Source organism: Dryobates pubescens, chromosome 3 (genome assembly GCF_014839835.1).
Source record: "Dryobates pubescens isolate bDryPub1 chromosome 3, bDryPub1.pri, whole genome shotgun sequence".
Taxonomy (NCBI): Eukaryota; Metazoa; Chordata; class Aves; order Piciformes; family Picidae; genus Dryobates; species Dryobates pubescens.
Window position 1 is genome coordinate 40,658,245 of NC_071614.1, and position 21,495 is coordinate 40,679,739.

The 21,495-nt window shown below is 41.3% G+C and overlaps 1 protein-coding gene across 1 annotated transcript in view; it reads right to left on the reverse strand.

Annotated features, from left to right (window-relative positions):
* The window catches only part of ZC3H6 (zinc finger CCCH-type containing 6), a 28,011-nt gene extending 6,752 nt beyond the window's left edge, over nucleotides 1-21,259 (reverse strand). The window contains exons 1-10 of the mRNA XM_054180013.1: nucleotides 20,631-21,259; nucleotides 10,826-11,006; nucleotides 9,687-9,812; nucleotides 8,642-8,897; nucleotides 6,859-6,980; nucleotides 4,413-4,529; nucleotides 2,991-3,104; nucleotides 2,336-2,443; nucleotides 1,350-1,603; nucleotides 219-739 (exon numbers count right to left, since the gene is read on the reverse strand). Of these exons, the coding sequence (XP_054035988.1) occupies nucleotides 219-739; nucleotides 1,350-1,603; nucleotides 2,336-2,443; nucleotides 2,991-3,104; nucleotides 4,413-4,529; nucleotides 6,859-6,980; nucleotides 8,642-8,897; nucleotides 9,687-9,812; nucleotides 10,826-11,006; nucleotides 20,631-20,722 (1,891 nt within the window). The 5' untranslated portion in view covers nucleotides 20,723-21,259. The remainder of the gene's footprint in view (nucleotides 1-218; nucleotides 740-1,349; nucleotides 1,604-2,335; nucleotides 2,444-2,990; nucleotides 3,105-4,412; nucleotides 4,530-6,858; nucleotides 6,981-8,641; nucleotides 8,898-9,686; nucleotides 9,813-10,825; nucleotides 11,007-20,630) is intronic.
* Nucleotides 21,260-21,495: the final 236 nt, after the last annotated feature.

Genomic DNA, 21,495 nt, shown 5'->3' on the forward strand with positions numbered 1-21,495 from the left:
GAGCATTCATGAGGTTGCTGTAACCCAGCTGCAGGACTGAGCACTTGGCCTTGTGCAACCCATTGGCCTTGGCCCATTAATCCAGCCTCTTTAGATGAATTCTTTCAGATGCTCAACTGAAAATTTGCAATTTAACAAATTTTATCAGCTGCTCACCTCTGATACTACACAACTGCAAAGCACCATATCAAGGAATAATGATTTTTGAATGTCCTTACCACCAGAGTTATTAGCAGGTTGGAAGTTATGTACAGCTTGATGAGAATAGTAATTGTCGTAGAAATCAGCTGGGTTCTGAATGGGCTCATAATTCATATTGGGCTGCCGATCACCAGGCATCTGCTGGTATTGTGGCCCTGGAGGACAATGATTTTCTCTTGGCATGTTCACCATATGTCCTTGAACTCCTGGGGCGTTGTAAGATCCCCCAAGCCCTGGTGGTGTAAGAGGTGGGCCACCCTGCTGCCCTTGCATAGGCATACCAGTCTGATTCTGAGGGCCCAGGTAGCCTGGCGGAACACCCTGCATAGGAGGACTCTGTGGCATTCCAGGGCCTTGAGGCCCTCCACATGGATGATGGCCAGGAGAACCTGGGTGCATTGGTGGCCCATTATGTCCCTGTGACATGCCAGGTCCTGGCCCTGGACTGGAACCTGGGTTATACATATGTTGAGAGTGTGGGTCATTTCCCTGGAATGGTGGTCTCGGTGGTGACGCGCTGTTGTAGAAGGTTGGTGGCCTGTAGGCAGAAGAAAATTAGTTATCAAACTTTGCACCTACAGTATATTAGGTGTCTCCTATGCTCCTCACTCTTACAGATGTCTGTTCAGTCTTACTTAAGATCAAGTTGGATAAAAATCTGAAATAAGCAAAATAATTTTCAAGGACAGTGACTATATATATTAGATATGAGAGAGCTTGTCTGGAAGTAGAACATTTTTCTACTATGAGCACATGCAGAACTGGGTATTTGCTGCAGCTGAGAGTTCTAAACATCCCAAGGCAACAGCCCCCCACCAGAAATGCCCATTCACTTTGGTCAAGTAAAGATAAACAGTAAAAAGACTGTTGAGGAGAAGGAACTTTGCTCAGCCTGCAAATGGAGACAAGCAAGGCAGAGCCAACACATGAAATGCCAGTGGAGTGTCCTTCTGGAAGTATCAAGGCTTAAGAATTTCTCTTCTATGGAAAGCATTAAATCAGTAAATAATTATGACAGTCAATATTTGAGAGGTCATTAATTTGGAAAGACAGTAGGTAGTATCCATTTCTGACAGAAACAGAGAATTGTTTAAATATTTATGCAGCCATGATTTAAGGAGAAGTCTACACGAAATTGTGAAACCTACTTTTTCCCAATTTTGTGTGCTAAATCCACAGTAGGCTTCACAACTATTTCAAAGAGAGATGGGATCTTCTTATAATCTCCTGAAGGATCTTGATAATTCTCTATGTCAGACTCAGAGAAGGGATATTGCTCTGGTGGGGTTGGCAGAAGTCCAACACCCGGTGGAGGCTTAGGGAGAGGAACTATGCCACGCTTTCTGAGTTCCTCCAATTCTTTCTCATCTTCATTTTGTGGCTCCTCCTCATTATTCAAAACCTGGAACAGACATGTAGCAAACATTTCATACATTCTGCAGTTATGTGCAATTTAATTTAGTCTTGCACCCTCCTTTTAAATATAATTACCTGCTACAATACTACTACATATTGACACCAAACCCAAATGAATTCTACATTTATTACATCCTGTTTTGCAGGACCCCAGTTCACAGCCAGGAAGAAAACTATTTCTGCAATCAGGAAGGGACAATTTCATACAAGTCCACCTCCTTTACATGGTCATTTTAAGCAACAGAAGTTGAAAGACTTAGTCTAAGATTCATAAAGTTCTGAGTGTTAAATTCACATCACTTTTCTGCTAAGGCCTGTTGTGCTGTAACTGGAGGGGAACAGGGATACCCTACTTTACACAAAAGTCAAGGTTTTATGAATCATTAAGATAAGCCACCTCATTCCTTTCCCAGCTCTGAGTGCAAAATCAGGTATCCAACATCTACGCAGTTAAAAGCAGGCAACGGAAAAGCCACACTTCTAGTTACAAAACACATGAAGATTTCCACAGTAAGAGATGTAAAAGGAAGTATAAAATAAAATATATCCCACATAACTAATGGAACAAATGAGGCCAAGGGGAATTCCTGGTACTGAACCCAGTCACAGACTTAACTTTAACATCCCACTCCCCAAGAATCCCAAAGGAAATTCTAGCAACCTCCCTCTCTATTCTTTGTATCAACAAACTTGTGTTTAAAGACCATGAAGTGCTCACCTTATCTAACAGCTCTTTTGTTTCTGCAGTCAGTGGAGCATGAGAAAATTTGCACTTATCTCCTTGATAGCACTTTGCTCCTGTGTGGTAGAACTTGCAAGGGAATTCATGTAAGCAACAAATTAAGGATTTCTAATAAAGGCTGATTTCTAGTTTGGCAAGTGCGTGAATTCTGCTGTCAACTACCTTTCAATTCTTCACCAGTACTTAATTCTTTACATGCTGCTTTGAAAGACTTTGAAAGCTAATAACCAACTTACCTCCTAATTCCGTTTTACATTCTTTACATTACTGTGGCCTTAACAATATTTTTGACATGATTCTACAACTGCAATTAAAAGATGAAAATCCCAGCTCCAGATCAAACCTCTTTACCACAAACAAGAACAGAGCAAGGTTTTAAAAATATGTGGACAAATGCATGTGACTTCAAGGGGTTTATCTTTTAAAACATTAAAAATCCTTAAAACTGAAAACAAACTAGCAATTTTACTCTTTCTCCTTCTATTTGAGCAGGAAAAAAATAGTATTCTTGAAGCATATCTATATAGTCTTTGTTATAGTCTCTTAAAAGAAATGGCTACTCTTAAAAATCACATCAGCTAAGGGTAAATATATACTTTCAATTTATTTTGTTTGGTGTTTTTTAAAGGATATTGTGCAAATAAATGCAGTTCTCTCCTTTGGTGCAGTAACCCTGTATGTAAAACTTGCAGATTTCCTTCTTTTTTTCAATCTCTGCATCATGATCAAATTTACACTGCTCTCCCTAGAAGAAAGCAAGGGAAAATATTAGTAGCCTTATCTGCCAAGCAATTCCATTTCTAATATTTAAATAAAACCATCCTCCTTAGCTGAATTTAAACATTTTATCTTAACTAACACACAACTGCATTATGAAGATGTTCCTAAAAACTGTGAAGAGCAGGGGAGCTGGACAAAGAGAAACAATTCCTGAGCCAGGGTACAAAGAGTATGTGTGGCAGTTGCAGCCAACAGGCTGGTCTTAGAGTCCTTGCTCTCTTCACTGCCTCCACCTAGCAACTCAGACAGAGGTACTAAGACTCTCCCATGTAGATGAAACAAGTCCAATTACAATATCAGATTTCTATCAACCATATCATGTTGTGCACTAGGATTATTTTTCTGGAGAGGGGGATGGTGTATTTCTGGTATTTGTTTTCATGACAAATATACCAAGTGCTCTTTCAGCTACTTGTTTTAAATCTGAAGGTGGCAGCAAATACTTATCTTGCTGAGTGTAGCACACTAAAATAGATCAAAGCAGCATCAAACACATCCAATTCCTGCCTGGTTTGGGAAAAAGCATACTCATTTTCACCTTGACTTTGAAAGAAAGAGAAAATGCTTTACCTCTAAATATAGAGAGGACACAAATATGAGGCACTCACTTATTGGAGAAACATGTCAGTTAAGTGTGTTTTGTAAATGACTGAAATAGTCTGACATCAGAGGATGCAACTTCACAGCGGCATAAGCTTCAAAGTGAAGCAGTAGCAATGTTTTTTTGTCTAGTACAAGACTGTCTTGGTAGGGCTGCTGCTGGACAGATGGCTGCTCTGAACACCATTCTCTTCTTTCTGCTGCTTTCCACTTGCTGGTTATTTAGTAGAGGAACTATTACCACAATCCCACTTTTTAATTCAAAGAGAGAAGCAATTGAGCATAATTGAGCAATTCCTTTGATGTTTGAAAATCAGCAGCACATAGAAGAGAAATAATCTAATACATTCAGAAACCAGTGCCTGCTTACAGATCCCATGCTTGTAAATATACATCAAATCTTGCCTGTGATACACTGCCAGTGTATGTTTATCACACAAATCTTCTATATACAGTAATTTAAAAATACAATTTCTTATAATTCAAAACATGTAACAGAAAGGAATATTTTTCCACCAAGTACTTCTATTAGCATTCCTCTCTAATACTCAAAACATGAGAAATCAAAACACTGAGTTTCAACATATAAATTCTCTCTGGAGCAGCTTACATAAAAAAAAGAAGATAACATATTCTCCCCTTTCTCAGACCGATAGACACAGCCCATAATTACCTTGATACACCTCCCTTCAAGGAAATATTTACAAATCTGTTTGCCTTTGTGCTCCACTGTATGCTGATTGATGAACTCCTGACTCATATTAACCCACTTCTTCACTGGTTTGCCATCCTGTAAGAAAAATTAACATCCTGATGATTCTGGTTACAAAAATATTAGAGCACACTTGGTGCACTAGTTATCCCAAAAAATTATTAAGTACATCATGATTCTTACAAGTATTATATACCACAGCTCAGAGTAAATGTAAATACAAATACTTATTCTTAGATGCTTTAATAAAAGCAAGCAAAGCAGAAACTTGTTGCAACACAGACCACAGACACAACAGATCTGTTACATCCAGATTTGGTTTTCTCCCTTTTTAATCCCCTTTAGGAAAGAAAAAAAAAAACACACAAAAAAAAACCCCAACCAGAAAAATAAACAAAACACCAAACCTGTTTGCTTCATACCATGAGGCAAAGCAGAGCAAGGAAGCACAATTCAATTGTGATCTAATGTGTACAAATAATGTACCTGGTGAGGCAACTAATTGCTCCCTCTTATGATTTGATTCTCATGTGGCATATGCACTGGAGATAAACTTAAGAGACCATGGTAAATTCATCTAACTAGAGAGTCTGAGACAGATACTGTGCGAAGTCATGGCATTAGATGGCCTTTATCATCCGCAGTTATCACACTGCATCATGAGCACACATAAGCATCAGCATGTGAGTCCGGTCTCAATTTTGCTCAGCAGGTTAAGGAATGTCACAAAACTTTAAGAATGAGAAGCAGAAATCTTCACACTAGAAATACCACTCCTGGACCACAGAATCATAGAATGGTTTGAGTTGAAAGGGACATAACAAAAGTCATCTAGTCCAACCCCCTGCAGTAATGTTCCATTAGATCAGGTTGCCCAGAACGCTGTAGAGCCTGACCTTGATTATCTCTAAGGACAGGGCCTTAACTACCTCCCTAGGCAACCTGTTCCAGTGTTCTACTACCCTCAAGATAAAGAGTTTACTTCTAACATCCAACCCACATCTACTCTCCTAATTTAAAACTATTGCACCTCATCCTATCACTGCAGACCTTGGTAAACAGTCCCTTTCCAGCTTTCTTGTAGGACCCTTTCAGGTACTGAAAGGCCATTACTAGGTCTCCCCAGTGTCTTCTCCAGGCTGAACACCCCCAGTTCCCTCAGCCTCTCCTCATAGGAGATCTCATCAGTCAAGATCAGTTTTCTACTATGAACACATTGAACCCAGACAATTCTCAGCTGCTTCAGACAAAGCAGTTTTCAATCTATTAACTGATCCTCTTCAAGGTTAATGCAAATATCACTCAAATGCTCCAAGCATCTCTGGGAGCACTGCAAACTGTGCTTGAAACAATGGGCTGAGGGAAGTTGAAATTCTCCCACCATGTCCCTGATAATCCCAAGGACATCACTGTGCAGCTCAGGAGCACCACAAAATTCATTATTTCACTGTAGCCAGGAGCCTGGCTTTTTGTTTTCTGCCTGCTGGGAACTATCTGCAGCTGCCTTCTCACCTCCACCCTTCTCTATGGCTTGGGAGACACAGCTGGAGGATAGGGCATGCTCTATAGCAACAAGAAGGACAAATCTTACAAAAGAGGTATCCTCCTAGCACATCAAAAAGCTGCCCTTTTCCCTACCACATGCTGGGCAGGGAAAGGAACATCTGATCAGGATCACCCAGAAGCTGCAGAGAGTCTGGAGAATGCGGGGTATAATTAACATGACTGAATCATACATCATTGCATTAGCAAGGAGCCAGTCATGTGCATTCCTGAATGCAGGAGGGAGGAGAACAACAGACACTTCAGTTACACTATAGAGAATTAAGTATGATTTAGCTTAAATAATGCTCTTCAGCCATGGATGGTTTTGATTAGTTTATCAAATTTGTATTGTTTCTCATTTAGATGAAGATTTAGGAACACTGTGGCAATACTTAACACTACTTTCTCTAATTCCTATGCAAAGAATTACTGAATGAAAACCAAGCTCATCTATATTTCCATTTCCACAGTCACAGCTATGGGAAGAGAAGGAAACTTCTTCATAATTTAGATGAGAATTGGCAAAAGCTCTGAAAATGTTCATTTTCTTTGTTGAAAAATCTCCTAGTAGCAGTAAAACAACTTATTTCAGACACAGTCAACGTTGAAACTCATGCACAATTCAAAACCAAAGCTCACTAACTACCTTCTGCTAATTTTTCACATTTCCAAGGAAAATAAAGTTACATATAAGCTGAAGTTACCAATTGAACTATGTACAGCAAGTGTTGTAAAAGTCTCGTTATTTTTTAGATGAGAGAAAAAAAGTTTGAATAGATGCATTTTTAAATACTCTTATTAGATCAAAACATCCAGCCATTTGAAACAACTCCATTAGGAATTCAGCTTTCATTCCACGTACCTCATGGAAGCCATCAGAGCCTTTATTGCCCCCTCTTCCCCTTCCACGATCTTTACGCTTCAATTTCTTTTGCATACCACGCCCTCGACCAATATTGTAATTATTACCTCTTTGAGAAATACCTGAAAAACAGCAACAATCTCTTTAAATGATCTCAGAAAGCAAAGAAAAATGGCTGTCTACTGACACCAAATACAGACCATTCTAAATATCTATCTTTCTGCAGTCTGAATTCCTTAATACTATCTTGAATGATGAGTTGGCAAGTAGAACCACACCAGCCCACTGCAGCTCTGTGTGGCCGCCTGCTCTGTAAAGCTCAAAAATCCCAATGGTAGGCCAGCAAACTGAATATATGATTAATCTCATTCAAAGTGAGGACAGGTTATGTCTAACAAGCCAAAATATTTGAAGTATTTTGTGCCCTTTGGTCACTTTCTGAACTGCAAATGGCTCCCAAGTAGGTGCAAGAAAACTGAGAACAGAACCTAAGAAATATGACAAAACAGCTTTGAAAATAAAAATGATCAGGTAACTCTTTGGAAGCCTCAAGACAGTAATTATCCAGCCAGCAGCATGTTAGGAGTCCTATTCTAAACTAAAACCATTGAGACAGAATATTGGCTTTCTCATCAATTGAAAACCAAAGAAAACCTGTCAGACGTGTAGACATCACACCTGCTTCAGGCAGCTGCCACCTTGCAACAGCAAAGCTACTCCCAGTGAAAACACCTTGATCTCACCTCAGATGACTTGCAGAGATTTTGAAGCATCATTGCTGAGCAGCACATAAAAAGCCTTTTTTGCCTCAGTTGAAAAGATTCTGCCAGTCTTTTGCCAATTGGTTTTATTGTGAGCCAAACAAGAAATGGGACAAACCTTCACTGCAGTAGTAAATGGCAGACAGTAACATGCAATAATACAAAACTGATTGGGGAATCGGAAATCCCTTCCCAAGATGCTTCCAGTTGTGGGCATAGAAGTGTTCAGATACCTGTCATAATTTTTAAGTATTTAACTACTTTTTATTTTGCCTAAATTAAGTTTTGGAATTGACATATTTACATTTCTCCCCTTGACAAGTCCTATTTCAGAGTTTCATAAACTAACAGCAGAAAGTCACTGTATAGCACCATGATTTCTCATTCAAACAGGTACACAACAAAGACCTTGGCTTTTTAATAAGGTTTCATTACTACATACACATTACCCAACATTTGACCTTTTTCTTCAATATGTGCATCAGTATGACCCAATGATACTATTCCTTCCTGAAGGGCAGCATCAACACTTACTGACAAGAGACTGCAAACTCACAAGAAAGTCACAACTGGCAGCTTTCTTCATTCAGCTCTCACAGAATCATTTAGGTTAGAAAAGACTTTTAAGATAGCAAGTCCAACCCTGAACTCAGCACTGCCAAGTCACCACCAAACCACATTCCTCAACACTACATCTACACAGCTTTTCAACACCTCCAGGGATGGGGACTGCATCAGTTCCCTGGGCAGCCTGTTCCAAGCCTTGACAACCCTTCCAGGGAAAAAATTGTTCCTTGTGTCCAACCTAAACCTCCTTGGCAGAATTTGAGGCCATTTCCTCCTGTCCTATCACTTGTCATTTGGGAGAAGAGACTGATGGCCATTTTGATACAACCTCTTGTCAGAGAGGAGAGCAGGAAGGTGATCTGTATGCCACCAGTTCTCCAGACAAACATCCTGAAATGATGCACAAAACTACTGCTACCACCCATTACTAGAGTTAATAATTCAAATGATCTTACCTTTCTGTATCCCTTTCATCCCCTGTTTTTTCACTGGTTCTTTTGGGAATGGAGGTCCTAAATCAGTGCCAGAGGTCTCTTTAGCTTGTCTGTACTGTTTGAGCTGATCAGCAAAATCTTCATCCTTTTCTTCTTCATTGTAATTCCCGAAGTTCTCATCGCTGTAATGACTATAGTCATCGTACTCCTTACTTTTGACATTTTTTTTATGTTGCATCTTCTGTGAACTCATGTAATTTCCTGATAGGTGTCCATGCTGCACAAATGAGATTGTAAACTCAGTACTTCAAAAACCACCCTTCCAAACTTCTCTAAAACCAATGTTTTTCTCCCTGTTTTTTGTCACGCCATCTACCAGATTTCCACAAACAGACATTAACAGTGACAATCAGTTATTTAGTAAAAATGTTGTGGATGCATCAAAAGAACAGCATTAGCATCAATACTCCAGAAAACTTCTCAGTGGGGTTGATGATGTGTTTTAACATAATCAGTTCACTTAGATGAACTGTGATTAAAATAATTCTTTTCTATTCATGATCTCAGATGAAAAAACACAGATGAAACAACCCATCCGGTCTCTGTCAAGATGAAATACTGCTTATGCCCACCTCCAAGCCAGCACTGTGTCTTCTCCCGTTTCTGCAGACAAGACCTTCAGGTCTTTAATAAATTCATCTGGCTTAGAGGTTTCTGTAATGGTTTCAACCTAAAAGTTAAGCCTCCTCTCCTCTGAAGTACCAGTTCCATCAATTCCAGATATTTAAAGGTGGCTTTTCAAGAGGTGTTTCCTCTCAGGCAATAATAAAGATACTGTTAAAGAAAGCCGTTGCCTGATGGAGGTAGGATCAGGCTTGTTTAAACCACCTACCTACATGACACAGATAATCCTTTATGTTTGGAAAAGAGAACTCAATGTGCTTCCTGAAATCTGAGAGTATGGGCACTGCGAATAAGTCAGCCTTCACAACCTGCATCATTGACATTTGCATTTTAAATTACACGTAAATAAAGACATGAGAATCCAGCTTTAAAAATATACTACCTGACTGAAGGAAGAATCATAATCTCTGTATGAAGAGCTGCTACTCTTTTTATGTGGTCTTTCTGTACGCTCAATATCAGAGTCATGGCTGTAGTCTGAACTGTCATCACTGGAAGGAGAGTTATGCTGAAAAAAAGGGGAAAGTTAACTCTCAAACATTGTTACATAATTCTCTGTGTAACCTGTCTGCTCTGTATGAACTTAGAAGTATTAGCCTAGTAAAATACTTTAACTCTCACACTTGCCTCTGGAGCAAGCTAAGGAAAGCACAGCCTTTGATGACCCATTTTTTCCATCAGAGAAAGAGATCAGACCCAGCAAGGATTCCAAATGTAAACACTGAGGGTTCCCTGGGTTCTATCAGCTTCCTGTCAGTCTGTCAGCCCTGCTTCTTTGCAACATCACAGGGACGCTGCTGAGAAGCTAACAAACCTGGGAGATGGCTATAGAAATTATTAGCATCCTGTAATTTTCTGCTGGGAGAAAACTCACCATTACTGCATTACAGGTGCTTTATTTCAGCGAATTGTTTTGCATACAATTCTGAGGGGAACCATACAAGAGTATTCCATTTCTGTTATTCTTAGAGAATTACCATCGGGTTTCATTTTCTAGGTTAAAAATTTGTTAATGTCTTGCACTTAAGCTGATTAACATACACATCTTAAAGAACTTAATGAAGAATTCACTCAACTAGCTTAGAATATTTTCTTTCCAGAAAAGCAATAATTTTATATTATAAAATGGTATAATTATAAAAGTTTGGTAAATTAAATTTTAAAATGATGCGTTTACATTTTGCCTCACATCCTCCTCAAAATCTCTCAAATCTCTATGGTTCAGCCACCATTACATTTGACAGCGGCCAGTGTTTCATTATCTAATGATGTGTCTCACTCCCCATAAAAGCTGCCACTGAGATGTGTGAATCTGCACTTCCCCTGGGAGTTACAATTATTTCATACTGAAGTGCATTGGTAAGACACAAATACCAAAACTAACCCTCAAGAGACCAAAGACTGCCTAAACCACAATAAAACCATCTTAGATTTCTTCTCTAATTGCCCAGATCTTTGTCTAAACCTGGGACCCTGGAGTTAAACCAAACACCTCCAATATTCTGGCTTGCATTTCCTAACCTTATGCTTATCCCGTCTTCTCCTTTTGGATTTTTTCTTTTCTTTTTCTTTTTTGCGTTTCTTCCGTGATTTTCTATGTCCTTTTTCATTTTTCTGTTTATCATCACCTTTTGTACCATGTTCTTTCACATCTTCATATGCTGCATCATCTATTTCACCATCTTCTAGCTCTCCATCTTCCCTGTGGGAGGGAAAACATTGACACAATAAAATTACTTGTTATTATCCACCTCCTCTGACCAACAGCAGAGTAAAATCAACCACACCCAGTGCTTCTTTCCACCAGTTATATTTTCAGACCTGTGTATATACTTTATGTAACAATCCAAGAACTACTAGGAATTTAGATTTTCTCTTTTAGTTGAAGAAAAATGCCTTGAATTTTACTGCAAAATTAAGAAGTTGAAAAGCCATAGTTCTTTCTTAGCCATATCATTTCTTTCACTAGTTAGAACAAAGCTCTTTTCTTCCTACCTACTTTTCTCCAGCCTAGATTAAAAAACCTGACTCAATAGAAGGCACTATGTTCTCCTTAAAAACACTTCCAACTCAAGAGGCAGTTTAGCTGTTAATGTCTAGAAAGACTTCTACTCCAATTACACGCCTTTATTTGCAGAGCATACGTGGTCAAAATGGAAGGCAATTAAAACTCCCTGAAAACCGTATGGTAAAGAGAAGCAGTAACAAAAAGGAGCTGGGCACAGCAGGAAAAACTGTGTAGTGATACAAATGTATTTCCTTCCACACATCAGTTCCTGGCACTACAGATGGGTGTAATGGCCAAAGTCAAGACATTTGTAGGGCGTTGTGTCATACAACAATAAATCACAGAATCCCAGCATGGTGGGGGTTGGAAGGGACCTCTGGAGATCAACTAGCTCAACATCTCCTACTAAAGCAGGTTCACCCAGAGGACGATGCTCAGGATTACAGATGGACAGGTTTGGAATCCTTCCAGAGGAGACTCCACAAACTCTCTGGGTAGCCTGTTCCAGGGCTTCAGCACCTTCACAGAAGATTTTCCTTACATTCAGAATGAATTTAAGTTTGTTCATGCCCATTGCCCCTTGTCCTGTCACTAGGCATCACTCAAAGTCTGGCCCCATCCTCTTGACTTCTGCCTTTTACATATTGATCAGCATTGAGAAGATCCCCTTCTTTATCTCTCTTCTCCAGGCTAAGCAGACCCAGCTCTCGCAGCCTTTCTCACCTTGGAGAGATGTTCCAGGCCCTTCAGTATCTTTGTAGCCTCTGCTGGACTCTCTCCAGTAGTTCCCTGTCTTGCCTGAACTGGGAAACCCAGATCTGGACTCAATACTCCAGATATGGCCTCACTAGGGCAGAGTAGACAGGGAGGAGAACCACCCTTGACCTGCTGACCATACTCTTCCTCATGCACCCCAAGGAACCACTGGCCTTCGTGGCCAGGATACTTTGCTGGCTCACGGGCAACTTTTTGCCCACCAGCATTTCCAGTTTCTTTCCACAGAACAGCTTTCCAACAATGTGCTCACCTACACTGGTTCAAATACTGTAAATGAAACAAGATGCATGTGAATGTAACTTCTGCATATGTATGTCTCAAAAGTCTCCAAGTTGGAGTTCAAGCACTTTAAGTGCTTGTAGACTGAAAAACAGGAAGGTTTGTGCTTGTCTCCATCACTAAGGAAAAAAGTTTGTATTATTATGTAAGGCTTTATATACAGTTTTGTCTACTGACCCAAACAGTAACAACCCTGAAAATATTTTGCCATGAAAGAAAAGTTTTGACAACACAGCTAACCTACTTCTCATCCCTATTTCAGACTACTGCTGAAGCAGTCTCAATTCCCCTTCTGCTATTTGGAAAGGGTAAGAACTCACCAGGAATTGAAACACATGGGTCACCACAAGTAAAAAGCAGCAAGTTAAGAAATCAGAAGCAACCCAAAGTTGCAATTTTTTGTAGGAGAAGTAAATGGATGTCAAGGAGAAGAGAAGTGGAGAAGACATGACTTCTGTATCATCATCCCATACGTCATGAAACTTATTAGAAGTAAATGGAACTCCTAAGAGAGTGTTGGGGTTGTTCAGACAGTAGGAAAGAAGGCTCTGCAGAGACCTTATTCTGAATTTCCAGTAGTTAAAGGTGCCTGTGCAAAACGGGACAGACTTTCTAGCAAGGCCTGTTGCAACCCGACAAGTGGTGATGGTGTTAAACTAAGAGGGGAATACTTAGACTAGGCAGAAGGAAGACATTTCTTAGGCTGAGGGTAGTGACAGGAGAAGTGGTTGATGGCCCATCCCTGGAAATATTCCAGATCAGGTTGGACTGGGCCCTGAGCAACCCAATCTAGTTGCAGATGCATGTGCTGACTGCACAGGAATTGGACTAGATGACCTTTAGAGATCACTTCCAACTCAAACATTCTATGATTCTAAAGGCAACCATAATGCAAAAAAAAAAAAAAACAAAAAAAACATCCCCAAAACCTAACCAAAACACACCACCAAGACATGACTGAGAAAGAAACTTGAGGAACATTTCTAAGCAAAACACAAAGGGAGCTAGAGTATAGCAACTGAAAAAAAAATTACTCTGGAATGCAAGAGAAAATAATCTTCTCAAGTATTGAGAATAGCTTTGTTTTGCTGAATAGCATGAAAGAAGGAAACTTTCTAAGAAACTCTAGAACATCAAAATATTAAGTCCAAAAAGTACAGACACTTTGTTAGTGCACCTTTATGGCCATAATTCTTTACTTGCACACAAAAATTATACTGCTGTACAAAGGAGAACACAACATCAAGATATACTTAAGGTGAGATAAAGGATATTTACAACATGTATCCCAAGCATAAAGTAAATCCTGCCTTCAAACATGATGGTGTTCATTATCCCCAGCATTGCCTGACAAATTCTGAAGTCAGATGGGACTTCACAGAATATCCAATCTTTCCAGGAAATATTTGATTTATCAAGTGTGCCTAATGAAAATGGAACACAAATATTTATGAAACACCTGCAGCTATTAAAAAAGCAGTATTTCAGCTCTTGGCAATGTGAGCTAAACCCCCTCTCTCAAGGATGCTTTATTCAATTAAAATACCCTTGCAAGTAAATCACTTTCTTGGGAAATAACTGGCTTTTTTGCCAGCTACCAGTTCCTCTGGGAACTGCCACCATATATTTATAGTTCTGGGATCCATCCAGGGCTTCAACAACTCTCTAGGTAAAACAATCATGCAGAATCCTGGTCATACAAACCTTTGGGCTGCATTTCAAAGGTATGATTACAAAAGCCCTCCAATATCCAAATGCCTACATTCTTTCCACAACATCCCAGAGTTTTCCAAGCACTGAACTTCAGGAATGTTTTGGGTGTGTGGTTTTTTGGTTTGTTTGTTTGTTTTTAAAGACAGTGGATAAATATAGTTTGAAGAGATAATGGTAAAAAACTTATAATTCATTAGATCTAATTGAAAATATTTTCATTATTTCACCATTTCCAAAGAAGTTTTAGAAGCTCACTTCCTAAATATAGTCCGCAGACTTGGCTCCAGCAAGTAGCTATGGGAAGGGCTATCTGCACCTCCTTTGCCACCTCCTTTGCCACTATGAGTAATACAAGTCAAATAAACAGATGTGGTTTGGAAAAACACAGCTAGCAGATGATCTTCTAGGAAAGGAGTCAGAGTCTCAGGTTACCATCCCTTTGGCAGATATCAGCAGCAAAAAAATCACAAGGGTAATCTAATGAGAAAGGATGTGAACTTGTTTTGTGAAGTGCAGCTCCTTGCTTACACAGTATCATAGCATGCTTCTACCATTGCTGAAAATGTCTGACACACAAAAACCAAAGCCTAATTTTATTGTCTTTTTCAAGATTCACCTCTTTCAAACACTACAAAAACACCCTTCACTGAAATAATGCCAACTAGCTGTGAGGGGAACAGTTTATCGTGCCTACACAGGGCATACCTCAGGAGTCAGAGAGACAAAATCTTTAGATACTGCCCTGTGTTACTTTCTTGGACTGTATTGTATTATTAGGTTCTCATACTTGCAAAGGCTAAACTAAATCTGACCTAAGACAGCACAGACCTGCAGTATAAAATTCAGGGACAGGAAAGAGGAAACAGAATCAAAGATCTCAGCTACCTTTACCAAGCCCTTCCCATCCCAGCTCATTTCAAGTCTTTTTGGGGTTAAGTGCCATCAACTAGACTCCAGCAAATCCTAACTAAACAAAAGGTAATGCAATAGCCACGACCTTTCCTATCAGCCCCTGCACAACGACTGTGGTTGATCCCTAAAGGCAAGAGAAAGAACAAAAATCACTGATGGATCACTCCCTCCTCCTGCAATACCCAGGTACTCAGAGCTTGATGGGCAGATGAAAGCAAAACCAGAAACTCTTTCCACTGTCCCAAGTGTATTTCTAGAGCGTCCCCAAAATGGATCATAAAGCCACAGAAGTCAAATCGTCTTTCAGAGATAATCAGTCTGGTAAAATCACTGAAAAAGCAGTTATGCAAATATTTGCTCAGGGGAGAAGGCGGCGGGGGGAGTCCACACACAAAGTAACTCACTACTGCTCTAGTGTTTATAGTGTAATTTCTAACATTCCAGCTTGGCTTTAACTCACTTTTCTTGCCCTTAGTCAAAGTCATTTTTAAATACAGCATTCTTTATGTTCAAAGAAGATTTACAGCTCAAGCTCCTTAAGCCCAAGATACAAGAAGAAGATGAATTTTCTCAGCACACTGACCACTGCAGCTGTCAAACATTTTAAGAGAAGCTTTAAAAGGCACTTCCCCCCGCCCCTCATTGGGGTTGTTTTTCTGCCACCTAAGAACTGTATTTCTGTACACTCTGAGAACTTACGTGAACAATCCTACAACAAAACTGAATCTCTACCATCAAACGTTATTTTCTGTTAAGTCCATTTTGGGGAGATAAGATTCATGACTGACACTGGTCAAGACTCCCTGAGTCAAATAGCCCAGATATTTTTCCTCCTTAGTGTCCTTTGGGCACATTTTCTTTAGTACCCCAAACTGAATTTCTCCTTCATCTCCTCTATTCCAGCTCCCCATACACTCCTGCTACTACAAATAACCTTCTTGCACCTATTTTCCACATCCAACGAGTCTAGAAAAGACACAGTGCCATGTAGTGCTTGTGGCACTGCTACAATTTCTCATCACTATATGGTTACTTATGTCCTGTTCACTGTCACATGAACCCACAATAATCTTCACAGGTCAGATTTTTGGTTTGAAAAAATTATGAAGAGGACAGTAACTCAAGTGCAATTTCATTACATTAAAACTGTGTACCTATAATGAGATGTCAGAGGGCTAAAACACATTAATTTATCCTAGCACACTGCTACACTAAAGAATTTATGAATAACAAAAGTAACTACAAAACTACAAGGTGGTGTTGCAGTTACACAGGTCACCAAGAATCAGCACTGGCTCCTTTGACGTTGTTACAGAAGTTGTTCACAGCACTTTTAAGCTGCCTGTTAGTTTTGGGCATCCTGCAAACATGAGGTTATTTTAATCTACAGCCAGGCAGTGAGACAGCATCATGGCAAATTACACATCACACCACTTAGGTTCTTTAACCTCCTTTAGATTTCATAACCAGGGATGGCTGTAACAGATACTGGGTTCCCATAAAATGGGGAACGAAGCAAGAAAGACAGAAGTGAGGCACAATAAAAATAACTTCCCATGGTGTCACTGAAGGCCAGGGTTTAGAAATCCACCTTCCTACCCCACTGCCTAACCATCTCCAGCCACGGAGGTGAATACTGTAGAAGAAAGTACAGAAATCCATCCAGGCCATCCCCTCTTCCCCAGGGAGATGAGAGACATCAGGCAGCTGCATTTTTGCCCCTCCTACAGTGTTTGCTGCACAGTGAGCAAACCTAGTGTCTGCACAAGGCATATTTGTGAGGGATAACCTCTTCACTTTCCTGTTTCCAAACGTCAAAGCGTTGAAATCATACTCAAATCCAGTAAATCTCCATAAAGCTACATCCAGCAATCAAAAACAACTTCAACACTACATGAACCATTCTTTGGTGAAAATGTATCTCTAAAACTAGCTACTAGCTAAGATTTCAAACTCAGCTACACACACAGAGCGGGCATTAAAGCACCAGGCAGAATAAAGGAGGCACATTTAACTCATTAACTAAACATGGATGGAAACCTTGTGACAAAGGAGACTGGGAGAGCAGTCAAGCTGGATAAAGCAACCAGTATTAGAGATGAACTTTAGCCCTTCTGCTCCACAAATGCTTCCCTGATCCTTAACACTTCAGAGACCAGAAGCCACATGGCACAGGCAAAGTCATCTACAATAATGTTGACTAAGTAATGGGGAAAACATACAACAAAGGTATATAAAATAGATTCAGTTAGTTGTTACTACTCTTGGTTTAGTCTGTCACTTGCATTTTCCCCTTTCCCTGCCACTGGCTATAATTTAGCAGGTCTCCATCAGGGTGAACCAGACAGACCTGTTTGAGCAGCACAGTAAATCATGCTCACTGAGGACAGGGATGCAAAACATAAGAGTGCAAAACTGGTATAGGGAGGGGGAGCAGGCAGTTCTTGAGACAGTTAAGAGAGAAAACCAAAGAAATAATTTTTTTTTTTTTAAATCCCACATGGTGGCTGGGTGAAGTCTTAATTCACCTAGCTTCCCTGTACACACACAAGCCACACAAAGCTGATGAAGGAACAGTGGTTTTACACTTTGTAAATATCAGATCAGCTTATCTTGAAAAGTGACCATACCAACTTAAATTCTCAAATGTAAAAATGGTATCAAATCCATAATGAAAAATGTATGCTGAGGATTAGCTTTTTTCCTCAGGAAAAGTAACTAGAAATGCTCTGAAGTGGCATTTCTGAAAACCCTCTGCAAAAAATTCAGCATGACTGTCTAAAGGTTCACAGGCCACTCAGATGCCTGTCAAGAGTCATCTCTAACTCTGTATTTCCTTTATTGTACCATGAGCAGGTAAAAGGGGGTGTGATACTTACAATGCAACTTGTAAACCCATGTTAGCTTCAGAAGCATTACAACTCTAATCCATGAGTTAGCATCTCAATGTTCAGACCTCTTACTAAGTCACTGCTATTTTTACAGCAGTTTGAATAGAGTGTATCTGTGAAATCACACAGTACCACAGTATAATGGTATAAATCTCCAAGGCTATAAATTAAGTAACAGCAAAGCAGAGAGCCAACAGAAAGCATCAGCACCTACCTAACATTTTAGATTTGTAAAAATAAACTTTATAAAGACACTTGGTATCTGTGTGTACAGCAAGTCTCAACTACTTCACCAAAGAGAATGTTTCCACAATGAGTTAACTACAAATATTTAAGGAATGAGAACATTCCTTGGTGAATCAGGTGCCCCATTTACAAAGCCAGAAAACAAAGACTTTGGATTAAGACAATCTTCACACTTCAAAGTGTGGACAGACAAGTTTCGTTACTCTTTTCTACTGCACAGATACACTAAACAATTTCTTTGTAATTTTACAGATCAGTTCAAAACCAAGCTAACCATTCACAGAAACACATTTATGCTGCTTCCTGTTATGGGCCCTACCTGCAGTAAACTAGTCCTGTTGAGCTCCCAATGCAGTGAAACATTTATTTGCAAGATAAAAGGTACTGAAAGTAGACAGTGTTAATTTAAACCACCAAACTAGTATTGCAGTGAGACTCCAATTCAAGGTTAACTCAGAGCACAAGTGTACCAGGTACCAGTGTCTTTTCTATAAACCTTCCAACTGCCTTTTCAACTGACTGTAACGGAGACTGGACAATACCAATTCAGTACTAAAAATGCTCACAGTTAAAGCTGTGCTGCTCCTCCCCTTGGTGAGTCAACCCTGTTTTATGTGGCTGGGAAAGACCCTGTTTCACTTTAGGCCTGCCCAGGCACCAGCTAGTAAGGAAATGGTTGTAAACTTTAGATTAAAATGTTTCACTTTGACAGGGCTACATTTGCACACCTAATACACTACAAAAACGTTTTGTATTTGTAGGGATTTTTGTTAACAAGGCTCTAGGTGTATTAAGAATACATCTGACACGTCTCAGACAAGAGGGAAGCAGTTTTATAGAAGTCTCGTTTACAAAGTATTATTTAACAGGTAAATGTGTTTATCATTCTTCTGCTCTTCTGAAATAAAGCCATGTTCATAAAGTAGCCTGTGTTTAAAACACATTATGTAATTAGGTAGCACTTATTTGTTACATTTCATCATTTACCAGTGTAATAACAAGCTTACTGGCAAGAGCAGCTGGTTAGAGGAACTCTACTGGTCAGCACTGCATGAGTAACCCCAACCTAGAAAAACTATGCTTCCAGCAGAACAGCTAATCTGGACATGTCCTCCAGGAGGACTTTTAAAACACAAAGCACTTTCAATCCCTGAAACAGTAAAAAGCCACAGACTTACCAACTCCAGGAACTCTACAACACTCTGCCTGCCACTCCTGCACAATTTTAATTGGTAGTTATGCTCTAACTTCAGCAATCCCAGTGGATTACAAGTTTTCTCTTTACACAGCACTCTTTTGGAACATGCAGCATGACATAACTATACACTCTTTCACAATTAAAAGCAGGAAGGTGAAAAACAAGAATCAGCATCTCTGGGGCGTGCCATGAACTTGCACTAAATCACAGCACGATTTTTGGACCAGTCACTCAGCCCGTACAAGCCCTCCACTTCCCAATTTGTACCACAGAATTAGTGAGTCTTTCTCCCGTGAGGGAACGGCTACACTCACTCAAAAGCCCTTTTCAGTGTTTTTCAGTCCTCTGAAGCAAGTACAAGCACGGATGTGGAACTGTGTGGGGAGGACAGACTGAAGCCCAGCTGTCAAAAACCAACATTTTTTTAACTCCTGCAGTTGTGTCATGAATGCTCTGAGTAGATAGAAATGGAAAGACTGATAGCTGCCACCCTGGCACAGTATTTTTGGAACTAGTTAGGGAGGCCAGGGCTGCCTGGAGAAAGGATTTGAATTTCCAGCAGCTGCAGGAAAGAAAGGGAGGGAGGGACTAACACAGGTCCTTTCACCAGGAACAGGACTCTGGTTTTCTGCGCATGAGGACTGAGAGGTGGTAAAGATAACGTCAGTCAGACCTTAATCTGCATAAAAAAAAGATCCAGTTAAATGTGGAAGGTGTAATCTGGCAAGAAAATGACGATAAATATGGATCTAGTGAGGAATTCTTGTATAAATAAAAACAACCGGGGGGGGGGGGGGGGGGGGGGGGAAGGGGGAGGGAAAGGGCAAGGGAAGGGGGGTGGGGGAGGGGAAGGAAAAAAGGAGGGGAAGGAAAAAAGGAGACCAACTCCAAGCACCCTTTCCTACCTGACTAACAGCGCCAGGGCAAGGGAGAAAAAGAACAATGGTGACATTCAACAGACACCCGCTGGAAAGTGCAATTTATGGAAAGAAATGGAAAACAGTCCCCATTCCCAGCCAGAGTAAACAAATGAAGATGTAAAATGCATGCATACAAAAAAATAAAACCCTGCTAATAATCCACTTCTATTTCAGTGACACCCCCCCTCCCTTCCTTGCATTCCCCACCACCACCCCAGTCGTCACCCCATTTCTTCCAGTCTGAAGGTGACCTGCCCCCACAAAAACATCGTTAACCCCCTAGGCACATTAACACACAGCATCATCATCATTATCAGCATCATCATCACCCCACTAGTATCACCATTATGAGAAGCGGAGAGAGAGAAGAATGTTACTCGACCTTTCGTCCCCTGCATGTTGCCTGTCAGAGTCGGGCATGTTTGGGTCAAGAATTGGGTTTGGGGGTTTGGAGAACAGGCTTTCAAAGGCCATTGTGCTGGCTGTGGTGTGGTGAGGAGGAGGGAGGTGGAAGAAGGCAGGACACTGCCGCTGCCCGTGGTGCGGAGGGAGGAGGAGGAGGTGGCGGCGGCGGCGGCGCGCACAGCCGCTCTGGGGGCGGCTCGGTGAGGAGGAGGGTCGGGTCCCTCAGTGAGGAGAGATGATGAAGGTTTCACTCACGGTTACTTAGTAAGACACTAACGGGCACTCAGTGCAGGGCGAGGCTGCACAGGCTGAGCCCGGCCACCCTGCGCGGGCAGGAGGCGGAGAAGGCGGCAGCGGCGGCGGCTCGGAGGAGCAGGCCCGGGGCACAGGAGAACGAGAGGACACACACACGGGGGAAGGGAGGTGCTGGTGGCCGGAGATGGCTGCCCTAATTCTTCCTTACAAACATGGCGCCCGCTCGAGGCACTCTCACAAAATGGCGGCAGCGGCGGCAGCGGGCGGGCGGCAGCGGCGGCGGAGAGAATGGCGGCAGCGGCGGCGGTAGCGACGCCCCCGGCGCTTGCCCCCCCTGTTCGCTCAGCGGCCGCGGCCACGGCCGGCCCGCCCGCGCCGCCGCCACCACCACCGCGTCTTCCTCGCCCGTCGGGGCCGCGATGGCGTCGCGTCGCCTTCGCGCTGGCCGCCGCCGCTGCCGCCGCCCGGCGATCGCACTCCTCCTCCAGCCGCCGCCCCGCCCAGCGCACGCCGCCGTTGGCTAGCGCCTCCATACGTCACCGCACCGCCCAGGCTTGCCATTGGCAGCCGAGCCCCGCCCGTCACGC